The 23,591-nt window shown below is 39.7% G+C and overlaps 1 protein-coding gene across 1 annotated transcript in view; it reads right to left on the bottom strand.

Annotated features, from left to right (window-relative positions):
• Positions 1 to 472: 472 nt before the first annotated feature.
• ESR1 (estrogen receptor 1) overlaps positions 473 to 23,591 on the bottom strand; it is a 115,886-nt gene continuing 92,767 nt past the window's right edge. Inside the window, exons 6-8 of the mRNA XM_049801290.1 lie at positions 8,907 to 9,040; positions 2,123 to 2,306; positions 473 to 749 (exon numbers count right to left, since the gene is read on the bottom strand). Of these exons, the coding sequence (XP_049657247.1) occupies positions 515 to 749; positions 2,123 to 2,306; positions 8,907 to 9,040 (553 nt within the window). The 3' untranslated portion in view covers positions 473 to 514. The remainder of the gene's footprint in view (positions 750 to 2,122; positions 2,307 to 8,906; positions 9,041 to 23,591) is intronic.

A 23,591-nucleotide genomic window follows, 5' to 3' on the forward strand; every position in this document is an offset into this window, starting at 1 on the left:
CACACTAAAATGCCAACCAAGTTTCCATTTACCCCCTATTCCCCCCCCCCCCCCCCAAAAAAAAAAATGTAACCCAGAATCTCTACCAAACTGCTTCAAAGTTTCAAGCAAGTAAAGGATTAAGTGAGCTCAGAATTTCAGGTTAATATCAACAAAGGCTACCACTCATGGAGATACCAATATGCATGGGTGGTATGGCCTATTAATTTATAGTAAAATGAATGTTTGGTTTAGATTAGGACTTACCCAATTTACATGCAAAATTAAATAAAATCACTGCAAATTTTAAATCAAGTTAGCCTGACAATCCTTGCTGACTGTCCATAGCAATGAAATATCTTCCATTTAGGATAAGCAATCAATTTAGGCAAGCACTTGACCAACACTCAAATGGAAAATGCAGGTGACTGTTGTCATTGGAGTGTTTACCTAGGTGGCACTACAGACGAAATGAAGCATGACTTAGGTAGTACGCTGCTGGGTTTCTCATACCATTATATATGCTGACTTCTGTTTATATTGTATTCTGCACATTCTCCTCTTCTTTGCCGTTTATGTAAAAAGACTGCAAGGAATGAGATGAGGCTGATGCAGTTGTCATCTGGCTCCGGTTCTCCTCTTCCACTGGTGCAGCGCTCCTGGCTGCTGGGGCATGCAGTCGGTGAGCATCCAGCATCTCCAGCAAGAGATCATAGAGTGGAACTACATTTTTACACTTCATATTGTACAGGTGCTCCATTCCTTTGTTGCTGTGGGTTGTTACAAAACAACAGTTACTTTCCAAATATGATATAGGAAGAAAAAGCTATCGCCTAGTAATATTTATTAGGTTCATATAAGTCCCACCTTGTACAAAACAACTAACTTAGTGCAGTTGCTGTACACTCCTGCTACAGTTAGCAGAAGGTGGCACTTTCAAAAGAACGCTTCAGAGTGCCCTTGAGCAAGGTGCCTTCTAAAGGTGGTTTTTTTGCTCTCCTTTGCCTAAAAGGTAACGTAGAGCACATGGACTCCTAATTTAGGCACTGTGAATAAGTGGATGAGATGAATCTTGGCTTTCCCATAACAAGGCCTAAAATATCAGATACTTTTCCTAGAAAATAGCCTCAGCCACTTCGTTAGTAAATGCTCACAAAACTATGGAAACAATAATTAACTTCACTGTGCATCTGGAACTTCCTTAATTGTACAAATTCTTCTTAGGGAAAAAAAAGGATGATTAACATGAAGACAAAAAAACTCCACAAAAAGACACAAGTAAAAAACCCACACTAACACACCCCTTGACTTTTTCCTGAAGACCTGCATATCAGCCCAGGAGGTAAAATCTGCACATTTCAGCTTTAGTAGCTATGATGTCGTGCTTACCCTAAAAGTAATTTTATTAACTGAAATAATGAAAATTAAGATCTCTGTAACAACAACTCTTGTCCCTTCATAAAAATAAAATCTATACTGTATCTTTGTATAGACTTGTCATGTTGTAAACACTCCAGCCACTGAGCAGCTACCTTAAGAGGTAATTACATCTGGGAGAACCATTGCTGTGGCTAACAGAGCACCTCAGACACCTCACCTCTAATTAGCAAAGGGCACAGTCCTCTAGATTGGTATTCAGTAGATCTGAACTTATCCTCACTCATAAAATACACATAACGATCCTAATCTCTTTTCTAAAGTGATTTGCAATCAAGCCGATTGTGAAAAGGGGCTACATAACATTGATAGTTTTATTAAACCTTATCTTATAGGAGACGACTAAAATTTGCAGAACTAGGCTACTGCAACATTAGTATTCTGCTTGGTACTTTTCAAACAGAATACCAGATGCACATAACATTACAAGTAGATACTGCTTACAGTGCTATCAAAACAAGAAGCAAAGGAAAAGAAAACGAGAAGAAACAGATGGTGAAAAGGTTTACTCCTTTCACACCATAATCCAATGTACTGTTTTGCACACATTCCATACATCCTTATGGAAAGTTGTCTTCTGTTTGTTTGTTTTTGTAACAGCTCTACACAGTTTGCACCTGTGAAGGAAAAGTGTGTGTGTGTGCATTTGCGAAACCTCCTTTGCATGGGACCGGTGCAGGAGGGCTGACTGCGTGCTTGCTCTCACCTCATATGTCTGATGTGAGAGAGGATGAGGAGGAGCTGAGCCAGTCGCCTGTGCTGCTGCTGCAGAGAAAGACCCGACTTAGCCATTAAGTGTATCAGAGTGTCTGTGATTTTGTCCAGAACACGGTGGATATAGTCTCTCTCTTCCAGAGATTTCAAGGTGCTGGAAAGAAAAGTGTACACACCTGGAGTAGGAAGGGGAAAGAAAACAAACAAACCACAGACAAAAATTACTTTGATGGAGTCAGACTTGCCCAAGTTACGCCTTGTGGCTGACCTCTTCAGCTGTGTTAAACCACAGGAGTTGACCGTGTGCTAACCCTCCTGCTTGCCAGCCAGGTCACTGCTTTGAATGACCCTGGAGCTTGGATTTGGTCCCCGTGGGCAAAGCAGGAGGAGGAAGGTGATGCCTCTTCCCTGCCTGGGTCCATCGAAGGTCTGGGCCAGGAGGTGGATGACACCCACAGCCAGCAGCTGGACCTACCTTCAGGCTGCACTCCTCTCTTCCTCGACTCCGAAACCTTGAGGAGATGCTGTTGCCCCTTGAGAGCTCCTTAGTACTTACTGACCAGCCCAGACCTTTGGCAGTTTTTGCCATTTTCTCTGCTGTCTAATGTTTGATTTTGGGTGATTTGCTAGTCAGTCTAGAACTGAATAATATGTTACCACAAATCATGTAAACAAAATCGGGGTTTGTTTACACACACTCGCCTCAAAAAAACCCTCCCAACCGAGCAAGAGCCTTGAAAGGTGTGCTGTTTCACCTGCAAACCCAACTCTCCTTTAAAATCCGTGTCCAAAGCAACCTGTGTAAATTCAGCCATCTTACATTTCTTACTGCTGGAAGTGAGCAGCCTCAAGCTTTGGACCAGAAGGAACTTTCGAACGTCCCCTCTAACAAACAGCCCCTCTACATCTCCTATAAATCACTGTAACTCAGGCATAAGAGCTTTTGCCAGTAGTAATTTTGGGGTGCATGAAGCACATCAGCTTTCTAAATGGGAAATTCTAACCTATTCTGCAAGGTTTTATCTTGAATTTGTTCTGGACGACAACACACAGCCAATGTGAGTCAGGTCACAACAGCACTGTGCTGCCAAAAGGCAGCTGTTGCATTCGGCACCAATTAATCTTTTGGTTTGAGCCAATAACTCTAAACAGGTCGTATTACTCTTATCCAGTCCTGAGGCAGCAAAAGCTTAAGATGGATGTACAGTAATACAATCAAACTGGCTTGATCATGGTGTGTTCACTGCCCTGTGTCTATAACGTACTTGACAAATCCTGTGCTTTGGCCCTTCTGCATCAGCTCACAGACGCAAGAAGAAATTTGGATTTTGTCCTTGGAAAAAATTGGTTTCTAGAATTACTTTTCATTTTGCTTTTCTTTAAAGTGTCATATATAGCACAATATGCAATACAGTTAGTGATATGAAGAAAAAAGACACACACACACTAACATGCACACATACACAGACATACTCTAGCTTGTTTGCACTGTTTGACGCCTGGGGGCTATACCATTGGATTTGTAACCTACAAGTAGGTTTTATGACTTTGGGTCTTCTGTACTAAAAAGAAATGCAAATTTGTGTTTGTGAATGTTTGTGAATGAGTGTCTCTGAGAGAGAGCACGAGTGAGAGAGACTGCTTTTAAAAAAGCAAAAGAATAACTCAAACACAGCACAACTTCTGAAAACTGTTGGTCAGAGCCCTTAATTTTGGTAATGAATATTGCTTCAAATTTGATATAGATATATAGTACAATGGCCTCTTTTCTGACAAAGCTTTTTATGATCATTATTATTTTTACTGAAATGAATTCACCAAAGAGAAAATGCTCCTTGGGCTTTTCTCTGCTGAATGGCTCTTAACTACCCTCGCATATGCCTACTGACTTATAGCTTAGCAGGTACCTGTAGGGGCAAGATTCTTAAATATTACTGACAAATCACAGTCCATTAGAAGGAAACATTAGCCTCATAAACCCACAGTGCCTCCAGAGCAGCTTACTTCAGCCAGAGGATGCTGTTGTGCCCTTGTAGCAGTACGCCTTAGCTTCAAAACTTTGAAACCAGAAAAAGAATACAAAAAAACTGTTGAGAGGAGTTGTTTCTCACCTAGGTCTAGTCCAGAAGCTATTAAAAAGTATAAATCAAAAAAGCACTCCCCCAAAATCTAAAGACTTCAGGCAATTTCCAGTCAATAACTGCCAAGAAAAATGACATTTGGTTTTCCTTTCTTGCCCCCCAGTGATTGCTCCTGACCCAGGCCAATGACCAGAAATTTCCCTAAAAGAAATGCCAGCTATCCATCACACACATACACACACAAGCAGAGCTTTGGAACAAGAGTGCAGAAAATTGTCTCAGCAAAATTAAATTTAACAGTCTCAACGGTCCTTCCAAGCTCTGAAGCTGAAAGCAAGCCTAAATTGAATAGCTACCAGGTGGTTTTTCAGCTCTTTCTGTAGGTCGGTATTGTACAACATAATAAGAGCAAGAACAGAGAAAGCACCACCCTGCTAACTAGTAAAGCCTATTGGTCTGTGCCCATAGCACAAAGCTATGCACAGAACAGGGGCCCTTGGGGACTGCAGTGCTACCATGCCAGCTGTTGGCATATAGGGATATAATTTTATATATGTCACTACATATAGTGATATATTTTTGCATATTACTGTAGAGGAGAATGCCCTCTACATCTTTTCCGTCACAACAAACCCCAGTTTAAAATATCTTTACATTTAGAGTTCAGGCTCACAAAACAATACAAAAGGCTCTTCTTCCTCTTCCACCGTGCCCCATTGCTCTGGATCTGTAGCAAGCCAGGCTGAGCTATAAGCAAATTCAGCTCTGTACCATGCATTCGTGTAATCATCCAGCCCCCAAAATAAAGAAATAAATAAAAAGCACAATTTAACAGGAGCTGGAAAAATCAGGAGAAAATAATAACAAACAGTCACATGGAATGATGTATCAGGAGGTCTACAGGATGCATAAAATCAGCTACATCTTTCCATCTCTATGGACTAACTAGCTAACTAATTAGGTAAATCAGCTGCTAAGGCGGACATGACCTACATCCTCATCTCCAAAATGAAAGCCTGTTGCTTTGCTGCATAGCACCACTTCTCTTTTCAGATACATTTAAAAATAAAACATCTGGCACCATGTTGCCCTTTCATGTATCTAATACTTATTTTCCAGTGTTAAGAAACAGCCCTTTATTATTGAGCTGAACGTGTTCTTCAAAAATACAATTTTGCTTTTAGTCAAAAGATTTATTGCTGCAGCTTTGGAGGGGCACCCTCTTGTGTGTTATGTAGCTAGAGACAATGCTGTCCTTGTTACAGACATGCTGTCGCCTTGATATCTCAGGAAAAATTTGGAAGTAGAGTAAACGTATATTTTGCTTTGTAAACAAAACCTTCTATCTTTTCCACATGCACTGAGTGAAACTAAAAAAAATAATTGCTTGCATTTTGCCCAAGACCACATGGAAAAGGAGTGTAAAGATATTAAACAGCCTTGAAAGAGAAAATAAATGTTCAACAAAAGCAATAAACTGCACTAACTCATGTGAAGAGACTAAAACAGATATCCAAGGATTTAATAAAGAAATGTTTGTGTACACTCAGTGAATTAAATCCACACAAAGCTTTAGAATGCAAATGCAGACTGCTTTTAAATATGAAATGTAGCATAATTAGTCCAATTTGTTTAATTAGCCCACTTGTTTAAATCATTTTGAGATCAGCTAATTTAATCATATGCATATATAATACAAATAGCAAAAGGGCCAAAAATTCATTGTGTGTTCATCTGCTGTTTCTTTGTGTATATTTACATGTGCAAGCTCAGAAAAAAATCAGGTTAAGGGAGGCTTGGAGGTCGTCTAGTTCAACCTCCTGCTCAAATACCGGCAACTTCAGGGCTGGGACAAGCTGCCTAGAGCTTTGTCCAGATGGGTTTTGAGTATCTCTGAGGATAGAGACCCTACCATCTTTCTGGCCAACCTGTACCACTGCTTAACCTCTTACTGGGAAGATTTTTTGTTCTGTTCTTCTAGTCAGAATGCCCCTTGCTGTGGTTTGTCCCCATTGCAGCTTCTCCTTTCCTCTTGCACCTCTGAGAGGAGTCTGGCCCTGGCTTCTCCATGACCTGTTCATCAGCTATCTGAGGACTGCAGTTAGACCTTCCCTTAGCCTTCCCTTTTCCAGCTCTCTCAGCCTCTTCTCATACATCGTGTACTTCATGGGCTTCAGAGCACCTAATATTTCATGTGCGTCCAACACTTTGCCCAAGGAGGCTGGCTATATTCTGTGAAGAAAAGCATCTCCAGAAGACATTTTAGAGTATCTACGACAAACAACACTTACACAATTATTACACATACCCCAAATTATGCTACTTATTTCTGTAATGCAGTCTAGTTTCCTAACTGGGGCATCTAAAGGGTCTGACAGTCAGAAACTCATGTCTACATTCCCACCACCTAGTAGTTAACTCCTCAGACAGTTATAAAATTAGTTGGTTATAGGAATGCAAAACCTGAAATGTAAAATTAATTACCTTTATGCATAAAGGCAATTACAAGTACAGACATACATTCTGCGGCCATACATACATACACATTCAGGTTACAGTGTACCCAGATATACTGCAATAAGTGCAGTATGCAAGCCAGAGTAATAAATGACACTTTGCATAACAATGATATAAATTGCATCCATTATGAACCTCTAACAGCTCATCTCGAATGATCCCCTCTGATCTATCATTGTCAAGACTCTTGTAAAAATGCCAGACTTCTGAGCAGCTATAAACTTTAATTTAATGTAAAAACAAAATCCACACCGCAATTCAGATCACTCATCAGAGCATCAGAACAACTCTGACCTTCTACCACACAGACCACCACTGATTTGAACCTGCTGAATATGAACCTTGAAGGAGTGAAGATCTAATATCTCTTAGCCTCACTCAGTGGTCCATCTCTCTGATTATTACTGACTTCACTGGCTTCTTTTTTTCCCACAATTTTTCCTTAGGGAAAGCTTGAAACAAAAAATCCCATTAACAAAGTAAGACATGCTTATGAAGGATAGCTGGTGATGTCTGGCAGAGCTTTGTCTAAATAACAACTATAGTTTTCTGGATCAATATTATACACAGTAGTGGCACAAAAACTCTCAGCAGCATGACTTGAAGTCTTCATGTTCAAGACATGAACACCTAATGTGTTTTATTCAAACTTCCAATTTTATACTTTTTTTTCTAATTCGATATTTCTATAAACCAATTACATATTGTAGATTTATTTCAGAGAATAACTACATTACAACATATTAGCTAAAAATCTGGAGAAGTTTTTGGGAAGAACTTTTATCTCTGGGAAATATTCTGTTATAATTATCAGGACAATAAAAGGAAAATATAATATCAAACAGTAATTACAATTGTCATACCCTGGCATTCAAGATAAAAACGACAGCCTTTCATTCCTAATATGTCAGGTGCTTGCCTCAGATGTCACATTTTGGTAACTGGTGACAATCACAACAAAACCTGAGCCACATCAATATCTCACAGAACATAAATGAAATATTTTATATTTCATTGTATAAATATATAATTATTTTTTAATATTATTTTATTTTTGCAGAGACCGGGTGCAAGTTTCCATAAAGGAAGAAGTGCCTGATCAATAAAGCAAAGTCTGCTGTGTTTAGAGTTAGCTTTTGGTGGGAGTTACCTGAATTCGTATTTCATGCAACTTGGGCAAGTGATATGTTAGACCACCAGATAAAAAGGACATACAGCTCCCCACATGTGTTTTGTCTAGAGGTTGATACCATCTACGAGTTCAAACCCAACAGAAAAAGGGGAGAATAAGTGAGTAAATTCTCCAGGTTGGAAAACTCTGGCATCTTTAGTCATTAGATAACAACTTAGCGGACATTGGTTCTAAAATGCTGACTTTGGTGCCTACATTATTATTTTAGACCTCTATCATTTCCATGAGAGCACCAGGGGCCCCATTTCTGCATTTAAAAATAAATTATCTGGAGTTTTTTCTCATCTCAAACAGAAAACGATCCCCTGGTGTGCAACAGAAGTTTTCTGTCACATGCCTCAACTTGAATTTTCTTATTTCAATAATCTCATGCAGAATTCAAGTGAGCTAACTTTACATATTTATACCCATAGCTACACTTGTTATCTAGTCACTTATTTTGGAAGTCTACTTCAGAATGAGATTTACAGCCCAAAAATACTTATCAACTATAAAGGAAGTGTAAGGTGATGACATCAGTTTTAGATGCCTGTATTTTGATATAAACTAACCCACGATAAACTCAGACACATTTTTGCCATTATTTCCCTTTATTTTGCCATCATCAAAAAGGAAGGTGTAGATTTACAACTAAGCATTGCCTTTGGATGCCCTAAGCCTGGCTCCAGCTACTTCAGTGTCTTGTAATCTGAGGTTTAAGACCTGCCAGCGCCGAGTTCAAAACACTGCTCTGGTCGCCCTTCACATCAGCTGTACACAGTGAATCAACTACTTTACTGCATTAATTTGCCGAGTGCCACCTACACCACTGAACAGGTTTGCCTGCTTCCATCCCTGGTTGGTGGTTCTGCCTGCATCTATGTCGACAGCCCCCTTTCGATTGCTGCTGTCTCAAAATGAAAACATCATTAGCGACAACAAGCAGCATTCAGTCACGTGCAGAAGCAACCGCAATTACCCGAGTGACAGCAAAGCACACCACTTACCAGAATTGAGCAGGATGATGGACTTAAGGCACACAAATTCCTCCCCTTGAAGGTTCATCATGCGAAACCGAGCAGCAGTAGCCAGCAGCATGTCAAAGATTTCCACCATGCCCTCTACACATTTCCCTTGATTCCTGTGTGAATACCGTCAAGGGGGAGATATTCACAGCTTTAACCTGATGGCAGCATGAGCTTTTCATCCCCCTGCATCACTCCCCTCCAGTTTGATTTCGTCGGTTCACTAGCTAGCACGTGACCTCCTACTTCATGCTCATTTGGTGTACGTGTGATTACAAAAGCACAGTTCTCAGTATCCCATATAAAATGAGTAAATAATTAAATACTATATTCTCCCCAAAATGTCAATTTCATAAACTCATCACCAAGGCATTACTGCGGTGGAACATATGAGATTGATTCAACCAAAGCTTTACATTGAGGAAAATATTTGTTTAAAAGTACATTTTGACTGGGTGCTTTTTGTGTGTTCTGTTTGTGTTACTTTCCTCTTCCTTTTTTTCCCTTTAACTGAAATAGTGCCAGTTCTTTGCATTTCTCCCTCCCTAACATTTTGTACTTGTTTCTACCTGGCCTTGCGGTCTGTAGTGTTCCAACATGCTTCTCCCATTTGTCTTATTTCAGCATAAAGTCTCCTTAAAGAATAAGCTTATTCCTGAGCTCCAGAGGGACTTATGAGGCCAAAATCTTGTCTGTATGACTGAGTTTGATTATCACTTCATTCCACAAAGCAGATAACTTTCTACATTACAGCATTAAACAAAGCTAAAATTTGGGAAATCTCAGTGTTCATTAGTAATGGCAATTAACCACCTCCCTCTGCTCACAATACTAGGTATTCTCACTCAGTAATTTTCATCTTGCACACCCAACCTGCAGGTCAAGGATTAATGCAGACTGTAATTATTTTTCATGAAAATTTAGTCTGCAGATTTTCGAGTTATGGAATTTTAGATAATTTACATTGCTACCTTTTACCAAAAACTACCTCCTTTACTTTTATTAGGACTTCCTAAGTGAAATTTTAACATGTAAGACTTGAGTGATCAGATCTGCTGTTTAAAAATATACTGATTTTTAGATATGGCTTTTATGAACAAAATTTTGAAGATCATTGCCCCAGGAAAATACAAGAGAAATTTCAAATGATCAGACATAACTTGTAAAGTGAACACAGATTGAGCTTCTCCTAATCTCATTGTGACAAAAACAATGCTGACTACCAGTACAGACACCTCTGCCTCAGTCCTGATGCAGCCGTGCCGTTGAGACCCTGTAGCTAATGTCCAAACCCACACCAGACCCTCAGACAAAACAGTCATCTTCCTTTTTGATTGCAGCTTGGGCAAATTCTTTGCAGTTCTCAATCACGTCTAAACCTAAAACTGAGTCAAAGAAGGAGAGGGTGACTCTGTGAACATTTGTACACTGATCTCCTTTCAAGTTCAAATCCCTATTCAGTTAAATTTGGGGCTTGAACTTAAATTTACATCCCCTTTTTCCCAGCCCAGTGCCTACGAGCCAGTGACTATAGCATATGACAGAAGCTATTTCATCTGCTTTCAGAGATATGTAAACAAAGCAGAACAATATCAAGAAAACAAAGTGAGAGATACTCCCTTAAAACCACCAGTAGGGTCTTGGTTAAAATACAGTAATATTTGAAAACGTGGGGTCCTAAGCAAGCTTTCCAGTCACTTTTACAACAGCACACATTCTCTGACTTTTCTGTGAGAAAGAGATGATCCAGCCTTAGGAATGGAAACATTGGAAAGATGTGTTTGATAAGGAGGATGGGTTGCTCCTTCTCACCTCAGGTCCCTATGGGCTACCAGGCAGCTGCATGCTGAGCACTCCTGACAAGTGCCTAATTCTCCCCATGCATTTCACTAGCACTTAACTCAGAACTTGATTTCCATCGCCTGGCGGGCAGCCGGTCACAAGCTGCAACTTTGGCAATGCAACTTTTATGGCTTTTTCTGCTCTTAAAAATTTCGCTGAAGAAATGGTGGTTTAAACTATAGCAGCTTTTCAGGCATGACCAGCACCGTTGATAATTTCACATATTAGGTTCCCACAGACAGTGGTAACAAGTGCAATGTAAAAGGTCGTGGGTAAGAGTCTAAGTCTTAAGATTAGCAGGCAGGCAGACTCAATGGTATGTTCCACGTAAAGCGTATGATGCCTTTTGCACCCTCATTTACAATGCCCTGACCGATGAGCTGAACTAAAGGACTGATCTCAGCCTGGTATATCTGAACACGGCTTTCCTGAAATTCACAGTTCTGTCTCTTTTGCCTGAAGGCTGAATCTGAACTCAGACAGGGAGTTTTCAATGATTTGATGACCAATCAGTTACACTGTTCAGTGCTGGATGCAGAGAACTCTTCAGCAACAACCACCTTACTGCCCTGATGAATCCTGCTTAGGCAAAACAAAGCTGAAAAACTGAACTGGTTGGATCCAAGTATATTCCTCCTCTGTTTGGACATCAATGAAATAAACGAAGGCAAAGCAGTATTTAGTAGCACCACTGTCAAATAAAAAAAACGAACAAAAATCAGGCATTCAAAACAAGTCATGAGAATATGAACTATTACTATTCCCTCAAAATCTGTTCAGTGTGCTAAAATTTAAATCCTATGGAAGTAAAACAAACATGAATTTTTACAGTGGGACAAGTTCCACAATACTTTTGCTTATAACTAGAGAAAGATTAAGTGTGTATATATAGAGTTAAGCACAGTTTCAGAGGACTAAAAGCTTTTAACAGTTTTGCATTAGCTTAAATAGTACCCCAATAAAGTTTAGCTTAAGTATTTATAATTTCAGGATTACACAGAAAGAAAAAGTTTCATTGGATCATATGGCAAATGACATGTATTTAAAAAAAACCACATCTTCATGTCTAGCTAAGACATTTACTTGCTTCCTAAAACACATCAAACTGCTGCCAGCCAGTATTCAAAACAATTCAAAATATTACACAGTCTGAACAAATTGCAAAATTTGCACAGCTGAGACCACAATTTTAAAAGAAATAGTAAGTTATTTGTAAAACGAGACCTTTTAAAATGCCTTGTGGAGACTCAGAAGAAGGAAAAGATGTTTCGGTAGCAAGTAAGAATAATACCCAGGTGGTAGTTTTTTACAAAAATAGTTCAATGGACTGTAGCTTACAAGATCAATATTCCAATCAATATCCTCTTGCTGACAAGTACAACCTGTGGACAAAAATCTCTAGTCCTGCAATACATACATAGTCCATGTGCCTAAATCTCCATGTGTGTCTATTTCCCACCAACTGAACTCGTATGGTAGATGATAAATAAAAATTATGTAAATTAATTAAGAGATTCTAGATACTTTCTAATCTCATTTGCTTTCCTACCTGCTAATGTGAAATACTAGGCTTTTCCATAAGAAAAAGAAGGGTATATCTTTAGGCAGAGTTAAGTACTTCAGATGAAGTTAGATACCTAGCTCTAGGTATTTATGTGTGCAAGCAACAATTTAAAAATTTCTGCTTTGTTTTCAGTTAGGCAGCAGATCCATCTTCACTGAAATCAGTGGGAACTGCAGGAGCTTAGTATCTTTGAACTGCAGGCTTCTAATCAAATCTTGTTATTATCTAGGCTACAATACTGATTTTCTTTGTTAACCAACAAAAACTATCTGCAATAGGAATCTCCAGTTCTCCTGAATTGCCTTCTAACTTTCTAACATAAGCTGATAACATTATCACATCTTCACAGCTATATGCCCAGTTGATAGGAAGGCCTATCTAGGAAGGCCTAGATAACTTTCCTGGAGGACAAGTTAAGCAATAGATTTGAAAATTATCCTTATCCCACCATCATGCTGTTGTTTCTGTGTACTCTCAGCTTACTGAAAACAAAACAATAAAAGCTTGTTTATTGCAAAGCATCAGAGTATATTGTCAGAAGAATACTTAATGCTTGGTTATTGGGAAATGTTTAGGAAAGTTAAAGCATGCAACTTAAAGGTCTTAAGTTACTGCATAAAAGTACTATGTGCATTAACTTCACTAAGTCTACAGAATCACAGCATCATCCAGACTGGAAGGCAACTCAGGATATGTTTAGTCCAACCTCCCACTTAAAGCTGGGTCAGCTCACTCAAGGCTTTATGCAAGTCTGGTCTTGAAAACCTCCAAGGATGGAGACTGCACAACCTCTCTCAGCTTAATTATTTTCATCATCATGTTTTCTTCTCCCCTATATCCAGTCAGAACCTCCTCTGCTACAATTTATGACTCTTGTTTTCAGTCTCCCATTGGGCATCTTAATAAAGAGCCTTGATAATCTCCTTGCAGAATTTAGGTTAGGCATGCTCAAAAGCCATCTCTTCTCCAGGCTGAACAAATCCACTTCTCTCAGCCACAAGGCATGTGCTCCCACCTTGGTGGCTCTCCACTAGGTTTACTGAAGTTTATTAATATCTTTCCTGTAATGAGGGGCACAAAGCTGGATGTGGTATTCCAGGTATGGTCTAATGAGTACCAGATAAAAGTGGAATAATCACTTCCCTTGCTCTACTGCCTACACTACCACTGATACAGTCCCAGATACTGTTGACCTTCATTGCTGCCATGTTGCAGTACTGGCGCACCCACAGATTGCTGTTCACCGGCACCCCAGGTCCTTTCCAGCAGAGCTGTTCCCCAGCTAGTTAGGCCCCAGCTTGAACAGCAGCAGTGGCTTAAGTCCGTCACAGGTGCAGGACTTTGCATTTTTCCTGGCTGAATTTCATGAGGTTCCTGCCAGCCCATTCCTCCAGCCTGTCTAGTTCCACCTGTATGGCAGCTCTGCCCTCGAACATATCAACTGCACCCCCTACTCTGGTGTCACCTGCAGATTTGAAGACAGTACGCTCCATCTCCTCCTCCAGGTCTTGGACAAAAACATTTAACAGGACATGTCCTAGGATAGACCCCTGAGGAACTCCAACTGTAAGTAGTATCAACGTAGAGTGTGAATCATTAACAAGAGACCTAGTCATTTTATCATAGAAGGCAATTATGTTGGTCAAGCACAATATACCCTAAATCTATGCTAATTCACACTCACCATCTTCTCCTTCCTGTTCTCATAAACAACTTCCAAGAGAACTCGCTCTATGATTTTCCTCATGATAGAAGTGATGCTGACTGGCCAACCTGTAGTTCCCAGCCTGTTTCATTCTTCTTTTGGAGGTGGGTGCAACATATGCCTTTCACTAGTAATTGAGGACCTTTCCTGGTCTCCACAGCCTTTTAAAGATGATAGAGAACAGCCTTGCAATGACATCATCCAACACTCTTGGATGCAGCCCATCCCATGGACTTGTATGTGACAAGTGATTCATGACTCAGTCCTCTTTTACTAACTCAGCCCTATCCTCCTTGAACGCTGTACGTAAGAATAAGAACCTAGATTTTATTTAAGTCTTGGGAAAACCCTAGATATCAGGAGTATCTTTTACAGAAACACAGGATCAAATGACAGACAAGTAAACATTACCAGTGAAGAGTGTTTAGGTGAGGGGAACAGGGACTCGGGATCTTTCCATCAAACTTTCCATTCAAAAGGAAAAGCCCAATTAGGCACAGATGCACCCCTCAAAGCAAAGCCTGACTGTGTATTTGTTGTCTCTCTGGCTTCTTTGATCACAGTACTTCATTTGATGACAAGGTAGTGCCAAGAACAGATGGGATCCACCAGACTAGGAGAGGGAAGGTCCTCTTCACAAATGGACTTAATAAGTTGGTGAGGAAGCCTCTAAACAAGGCTTGTCTTGTGTTCCTAAGCCTAAAGGTAGGTTAGGAAACAGGGGAGGCATGACTGAGAGAAAGCTGCAGGGACAACTTTCATATCCCCATTTAGAAGGGAGGGTTATTCACAGACTTAACTCAAATGCCTGTGCTCTAACACAGGAGGAGAACTGGAAGTCTATACACAGTCAGCCAGCTGTGATGAGACTGAAAACACAGAGGCTTGGTAGGATAGTGTACAGATCAGATCAGATAGCACATATGATTGGAGAATGGTCATGGATGGGTACAACTTGATTAGAAAGGACAATTATGGAAGAAAAGGATAAGAACTTGAGCTCTACATAAAGGGAGACTTTGATTACACAGGCCATAAGAAACCAGAACCACATATGTCAGGAGACTCTGTGTATAGGTCAGAGGAGAAATTAACACTGATGACTGGGGGTGGGGGTGGGGTGGGGATTGTTACAAACTGTCTGACCAAGAGTATAAAGTGGCTAAATGTTTCTCTTAATAACTCATTGAAGTCTCCCAATCACTGGTCTACAGTCTTGTGGAGGATTTCTATATGGATAGACTACAATCGTTGGCTGGAAGGTCAACATAGCATTGTGCAAGTAATCCAGGGAGTTTCTGGACTGTGTTGATGATAACTTCCCAATACAAACAGCACAGCGGCCAACCAAGGGCAATGCTGTAATGACCCGCTCCTTACAAACAATAAGAAATTGTTTGTGAATGTGGCCACAGGTAGGAAATTTGGCTGCAGCAACCATGAGATGTGATTGAGCTCAGGATCCAGAGGTAGGCTGGGAATGCAAACAAGGGAACTATGACTCTGGGTTTCAGAAGAGACTGCAGTTTATTTAGGGAATTACTAGGCAGATTATTCTTGGTGACATGGTGGGGAAAAGTGTCAAGGGAACTAGACAATATTTTAAGGAAAACTTACTGACAGCTCAGGAACAAGCTCATCACATTGTAGAGGAAGACCAAGTATTTCAACAGAAGATCCACTTGGCTATGCAAGGAGCCCCTTAAGGAACTAAGAGGCAAGGTTGATATAATAAATAGAAATAAAAGCAGGCAGCAAAGGAAGAATGCCAAAGCACTGTTTGAAAATTTACACCTGAAACTAGTGAGGGACACAGGGGGTGTCAAGAAGGGATTTTACAAGTGTAGCAGCCACAAATGGAATTTCAGTGAGAACGAAGATTTGAAAAATGGGGGAGAAAACCTGGGGACTGACTAAATGGAATAGACTGAAACACTCAATAGCTTTTCTTTTTTGTGTGTGTTATATTTCACTGGTAAAGCCAACAGAAGCATACTGACAGGTTAGGGAATTACTTGGAGAATTAGTAATTACTCCAGAGAGTAATTCCAATCTTTGTAGCCAATGGGGTTCACTGCAAGGTGCTGAAGTAGTTGGTCAATGTATTCATTAGGCTACTATCTATCACTTAGATAGGCTGGATCACCAGACCCCAAGTGTAGCAGTAATGGCTCAATGCCTAGTTTGTGGTAGGTAGTAAGTACTCCAGAGGTTGACTCTGAAGCCAATGCTGTTTAATATATTTATCAATAATCTGGATGGTGATAAAAGGTTCATCTTCAGATTTGTGGATGATACTAAGCTGGGGCTGGGGGGAGGTTGATACACTACATAGAACCAAGTCAGTGCTACAGGGACCCTGGAGGAGTGAACCAACAGAAACCTCACAAAGTTCAACAAGAAGTACAAAATTCTGCACCCAGGGCCAAATAAACCTGTGCATCAGTACAGGTTGGAAAAACACTCGGCTGAGCAGCAGCCCTCCTGGAAAATGAAACCAAATAGAATACAAGCCAAAAGCATTCTCGCTTTACGGATAAGGCAAATTGCATGCAAATTATGTTGTTCTGGCCACATTCTTCCTAACAAGAGAAATTACTTTCCCCCCACCTCTACTTGGTCCTGCTGAGGCTGTGCTTGCATCCAGTTTCAGGCCTCTCAGCTCAAGAAGGATTTTGGATGCCTCCTCCTGCTGTGGAGATGCTCAGAGGCAAGCAGCACATGGCCTACAAGGAGGGGTTGAGTGACTGAATCTGTTCAGTCTGGTGAGAAGGAAGCAAAGTATGTAGGGGAGGGGACAGACAAAACTGCAGTCTACAACTGCTTGAAGGGCCATTACAAACAGGGTAAACCCAAGGTCTTCTCAGCAGTGAATGGTAAATCAGAAGGGAACTGCTGGAAACTACAGCTTGGAAGGTTCGGGCTGGATTGTCGGAAGGTGGCGCAACTCTGAAACGGGTACTGAGAAAGGCTGTGATCTCCATCCTTAGAGACTTTCAAGAAAGCTAGACAAAGTCACAGCTGGCCTAAGCTGGTGTTGGCAATGGTCTTGCTTCAAGAAGCAGGTTGGACAAAATGATCTGCAACCAAAATTTTTGTTGCTAAAGTAAATTCTTGGAGAAGTTCCTGAAAGAGTTTAGTTTCAGAGGGCACAATTAGATGCAAGGATTTATTACTAGTGTGGAGCTTTTTAAGCAATGATCCAAACATGCAGTCAGCACCTGAGTGAAGAATAAAAGCAATCCTTAAATCATACAAATAAGGTTTGATGTACTAATGCAGCGGTAAAAAAATTCCATCACCATATTACAGCCCTTTGGCTTCAGTTTATGCATAAATCTGGCACAGAACACAAAATAGAGAAGCAAAAATAAAATTTAAAAGTTAACCTAAGTTTCTCATAGTTCAAAATCTCTTCATCGGTTTAAGCTTGGATTGTATTTTGGGAAAGGTTTGGAAGGAGTACAATCTTTTCTATTCATTATAGTATATTAATTCTCAATGCATATCTTCTTGGCCTTTTATCTTCCTTACATCTCATTTTCATACTTCTATTATATTTGGTTAGGACTTATTTCTAATTCATTAGCTTATTCAGTCATGGCATAGGCAAGGAAGAATGCCTATCCATCCAGAAGCAAGGACACAAATTCAGAGTGAGGAAACCTAAAATGAGAGGTTACCTTGAAGTATTAATTTTGCTTTCTTTTTTTTGCTTCTTTTCGGGGGCTGGGGGTAGTTCACTAAAATCTTTTTCAATTGACTTACAACACTGTTGCAGTAATTGTTGTTTAAACAAATCGAATATTTTTGGCTACTTACTCAAAAATATGTGCCATTAGTGTCAATGCATGAATCACAGTCTGAGAATCACTCACAGCTGGGCAATTGGAGAAGTACTGGACTGGAATTAGCATAATTCAACATGGAATCAAGCTTTTTTCCCTTCAAGAGTTTCTTGAAACAGACATTTGCCAAATAAGAAATAAAACTGAAATATCAGTTCCAAACATAATTTTGAGGGAGGAAAAGAGGCAGGAGCAGAAGGGACCTCTAAGAGCAAGGCGCTCTTTTCCTCCGCTGAGCTGGGCAGTTATGTTTATACCTTTTCACATAACCTGCCCTTTGAGTTACTCTGTTGGCATCATCACTTCCCCAAAACAGGTTGAAAAAAGTGGTTGCCCATGCACAGCAGCAGTTTCCACGCGGCATAGCTCGCTCTCTTCTATGGCAACAAAGCAAAAATTAGGATTGAGAGTGAGGATCAAATAGGTAGTTCCTACCTCTTCCAGTACTGACAAAACTACCAGTCCACCATCCTCTGAGGTTTGCTAATCTTTTCTGATGTCTCTTTTGGTTGCTTCTTGAGCTAGCTCTGAACCAAAAGTGGTAGCTGATTCACACACCAAATGAGAGATGTTAAAATAAAGCCAAATAAGAGAGGAAATTCAGGAAGACTGGGGATAGGTAAAAGACAGAGCAGAACCATTATATCCTGTGCTATTTCTGAAGCACTAAAGAATTGTCAAACTATTTAACATTTTTTTATGTTTTATCCATTAGAATATTATTGCAGGCTTTATGCATAGTTGGTGCCCGTCTTCAAGACAAGAGATGATTTTTATATACATTAATGTGTTGTATATACATTAGTTATATTAACAGACATTGATAAACACTTTCTACTCCTATTTAAAGTGATGCACTAGAACAGCTTAAGGAAGCAGAGTGTCAGGAAAGCTCCATCTCCAAGGTTTTAAGACCAAATCAAGACCATCCATTGGGATGTCTTAAAGACTTCCAGGCAGGCATTGGAGGGCTACTTTAACTGAAGATTTCCCCTTTTCTACAATGCTATGCTTTATCAATAATTAAAAGATGAGGAAATGGTTATTAGCAGTGAAATTTTACTTCAGACCATCCTGCATTTAACCAGTAACTGTGGAGATTGTGGAAAAGGTTAGAGGAAAAGTAAGCAGAAAAAAAATAAAATCTGAAAAAAAAATTAGCCGCCTTAGCTCTAGAACAAAACAGCAACCTCCAAAGAACAGGAAGCAAAGAGAAGAGAAAAGCAGAGACTATTACAAGTGAACTAAACCACAGTATCAAATGCAAGGCCTGCTGATGAAGAGAAATGCCTAGCTTGCTTATTGTTCTGTGTCAGTACTTATCAGGTTAAATAGCATTTTGCTTTAAAAAATGGGCGATTTGATCACAATAGTTAGGCTTGTACTGTCATAGCAATCAGTAAGCAGTAGGTGGGCGTGAAGGTGAGAGCTTCAGAAACAGAGAAATTAAAGACACAAGGCTTGTTCTCTAGTGGTTATGTTGCGTTGTTTTCTGTGTGTTTTTTTTTTTAAAATTGCCTTGTTCATAAGCCTTAATTACTAAGGCTGGTAGCAACGTAATTCAGAGGTAGCAACATCTTTTACTCATCCCATTTCTCCCTGAACACTGGCTTTCAAATGACACACCCTGAAGAACTTTATAGACTACGGTCGATGGGCGGTATTCTATCTTGCTGTTCCTGGAGTGTACTATAAAGAGCCCTTTGTTTCTTTATTGATATAAGCGTGTTAGACCAGAAGTTTGGATCAATTGCTGGCTAAAATGCATTCAAAAGTTTTAAAGTAAGTTCAAGATTTAAAAGTCATCTTTGTCAAATATTTGCAATAAATACGGAGTAGGCCATATATAAATTAAAAAAGAAAACAAACCCCAAAACAAAACAAAACCCCCAAAATCTAGTTTAAAGTGGTTTTCAGCTACAGTTACTCACAGAATACCACAATTGCTGAAGTTGGGTAGACTGTCTGGAGATCATCTAGTTCAATGCCCCTGCTCAGAGCAGGGCCACCTACAGCAGCTTGCTCAGGACCATATCTTATTGTGTTTTTAGTATCTGCAAGAACTGAGACTTTACAACCTCTTGTCCTGTGACTGAAGACAATCTCGCTCTGTCTTCTTTACTTCCCCCCCCCCCCATCTGATATTTAAACACACTGATCAGATCTGGGTCTTCTCAGCCTCTCCTCATATGAGAGATGCTCCAGACCATTAGTCATCCTTAAGGCCCTTTGCTGGACGCACTCCAGTACGTACATTTCTATCTTGTACTGGGGAGCTCAGAACTGGATGCAGCACTCCAGATTTGCTTCAGCATGGCTGAGCAGTGAGGAAGAATCACCTACCTCTAGCTGCCAGTAATGCTTTTCCTAATGCAGCCCAGGAGGCTATTGGCTTTCTTTGCCATGAGGGAGCATCGGTGGCACAGAGAGCACCCAGTTGCACTGATTTCCCAGAAAATGTATGTAGCTCTCCCCATCACGCTGTCCTGTAGGCACTTCTGTATTTATGTGCATACACACGCTTGCGGGGGGGGGTGTCTCCTACTGCTGTGTTGTGTTGATTACAACATCTCTCCTATCTGCATCCCACTGAACTCTTTTCTTGCCAGCCCAGTCTAGCACCTTCCTCACTTGATTGTGGGTCACCATCTCCCTTCCCTGTCATTCCTGGTTTAAAGCTCCCTCACTAGGTTAGCCAGCCTGTGGAAATTATGCTTTCACCCCACTTGATGAGGTTGACCCCATCTCTTCCTAGCCATCCTCAATCCTCAGAGCAGTTTCCATGATCATAAAAGTTGAATCCCTGTTGTTGACACCAGCTATGCAGCCAGTTGATGACCTGCAGGATCTGTCCACTCTTCTTCAAGCCCTTTCTCCTCAGCCGCCCCAGTGGATTGACCACCTGGGCTCCCATGCCCTTGATCACTCTGCCCTTACAGCCATGTAGTCATGACTAAGTGTCTTTCCTGACTAGATCAACAACGGATCATCTACCTAGGCAGATAAAGTAAGAGTACTCTTTACATTTCAGCAGTGGTGAATCAGGTCTGAAACATATAGACAATTAACTACTAGGTACCTTTCTAATTATTTTTTTTTCTTGGTAAAATATGATGTGAAATGGATCCATAAATATGTCAGATAGGGAAAAATCTCTAAAATGTTGCTATAAAAATTCTAAGAACACTGATTATTTTTTGTTGCATTTGAGATTTAGATTAGAAAATTATTATGAAGGCTCTCCATTTGGGAATAATAAAGTTACAATAATTGGCTGAAAAATTTATTCTGTTGACAGGAAGGCCTTTTGCAGTTTAATTTACATTCAGTATGAAACAACTTAAAGCCAAAAATATTTCAAAATTCTCTTTGTATCAGAAATGCAAAGAAAGTTTAATTTTTGAAAGATCAGCATCACAATTCAACATGACCTAGAACTGGGGCCTGAGTTCCAAGGTCAGAGTGACTAGAAGAACAAGCAATCTTAGAATTTGTGTAGGGGCATTCTTGAATCCAGAAATTATTTCATTCTCTCTGAAAACTTCTGTTCTGTGCCTACAAACCCACCCAGGGAACCTCTTTTTCTAACAGCTGAAAATTGGAAAGATCATAATGAGAGGGGGTTTTCTTTCTTTTTTTTTTTTTTTTTTTTTTTTTTTTTTTTGGAGTTCATCACTTTAAGCATTCTCCAGCACCTCACCAAACTCTGGAAGGGTCCTCCTGATTTATGTTTAGGTTGGTTGAATTACAAAATCAGGTAGTCTTTGAATTTTGCTCCAAGGCACAGTGAAGACTGATTTACAATAAAGAGAAATTATTCATTTGGCATTGTTTTAAGATATATAATTCTGCCTCTTGTAATATTTTTTTCATTCTCTGGGACCTACAGTATAATAATACATCTCAATATCCAACAATAAAGTGAAAGATGAAAGAGAAATTTAATTATTTCAAGAGATTCCGTAACTCTTTACAAGTTGATCCATTCAGCTCTATCAGGTAAGTAGCCTGATGGCAGGATAATTGTGTAAGTAAGTTGGGTTTCCAGCACAGAATCTATTGCTATTAAGGATGGGAAGAAAATAAGATGTACAATTGTTTTTCAAATTTATTTTGAAATGCAAATTTGGATATACTTGTTGCCTATGGGCTTTTTCCCTTTGAAATAAGTAAGAGCAGCAGGTCATTGGAGCATTCTGAATCAAGCATCTGTGAACACTTTGCTTCCATTTCTCTAATAAGTCAATGGTAATTAATGCATCCACAGCTACGCAGTGCCAAAAAAGAATGTTGTGCATTTACTCAAGTGACAGAGAAGTGTGATGTCTTCAGACATTTGGAACATTTTACAAAGTGAGGAACTAGCAAAACATACTCAGATTTCATCCTGATGCTCTTCTATTGTATCTAATCTTCTGTCTATCAAAACATTGGAAAGCACTATCTGCACAGAACACTTAAAGATTCTTTTCAGATGTGGTGAGAAACTTTCAGACCAAAGCCATGAAAACAGTAAATTATTCAGCTGAATAATCACAGTGAATACTGTAAGTCTTTATGCTATTCATGCTAGCCGCAGTTTAAAGAGATCCATGGCCTCCTGTCATTGCTCAATATGAAAGTCAGTAAAGGGAAAATTCTTCAATTTCTTCTGAAAGAATGAAAAAGCTCTATCAAGCAGTGGAAGAGGAAGTGAACAAGAGTTTCCAAATAAACAAAAAAATTAACAGCAGACTAGATTTCTCCATAGAAAGAAGGAAATGACCTGGTAGAAACATGGAAGTACTGACTAAATTTAACTGAAATTTTATAAGTCCCTAGACTGATTTTTTGCTGCTAGACATTTCTTGCAATTAGAATGAAAAATAACATAGAAGGTAACATGACAACAGCCATACTGGCTCATATCAAAGGTATATTTAGCCCTGGGCTAAACCTACAGGCATTTACATCTTCTGATTTCAAGTGATTACCTCTAGTGCTAGATCAGAACAGAAATTAACTTGTGGATTGCCATGCATCTTCCCAACGTGCTCATGACTTTATGCCATTCCTACCATCTCTGTTTTGTTTCCCTTCTTCTGTTGAGCAACACAGTCAGTCTATTTAGTTATTCTTTGTACCAAAGCTCATCTCCCTCTTTGATTGCCTATGTAAGCCCTCTGAGTACCTTTCCTGGTTTTTTTCAATATTCCTGTTAAAATAAGGAAAATCAGAAAGGCAAGGTTTTCCAAGCACAGATTTAAACAGAGGAATAACAATGATCTGTACTATTTCTTTTTCCTGCTGTAATGATTCTTCGGGGGAAAGCTGAAGTCTATTTACTTTTTGACTGCTGGCAAGCAAAGAACTGCTGGTTCCACAGAACTGAATGCTGTTAACAGTGAGATGGTAAGATCAACTCAGGATGAAATTTATGAAGATTAGGATTATTCTTCTCCTATATGCAATAGTTCACATTTTTCTACATCAAATCTGGATCTTGTTTAATACTTCTTGGAAATCAAACAAAATCTCCCTCATCCACTTGCTTGTTAATTTCTTCAAAGAACACCAATGTATTCATGGCACATGGTTTCCCCTTACAAAATGCACGATGACTCTTTACCACTATGGCATGTTTATTCACACCTCAACCTCAGTTGCTTTACAATGGTCACCAGGCTTACTGGGCAGAAGTTTAACCCACCTTTTTAAAACACAGCACT

The sequence above is a fragment of the Accipiter gentilis genome, chromosome 5, assembly GCF_929443795.1.
Source record: "Accipiter gentilis chromosome 5, bAccGen1.1, whole genome shotgun sequence".
Taxonomy (NCBI): domain Eukaryota; kingdom Metazoa; phylum Chordata; class Aves; order Accipitriformes; family Accipitridae; genus Astur; species Astur gentilis.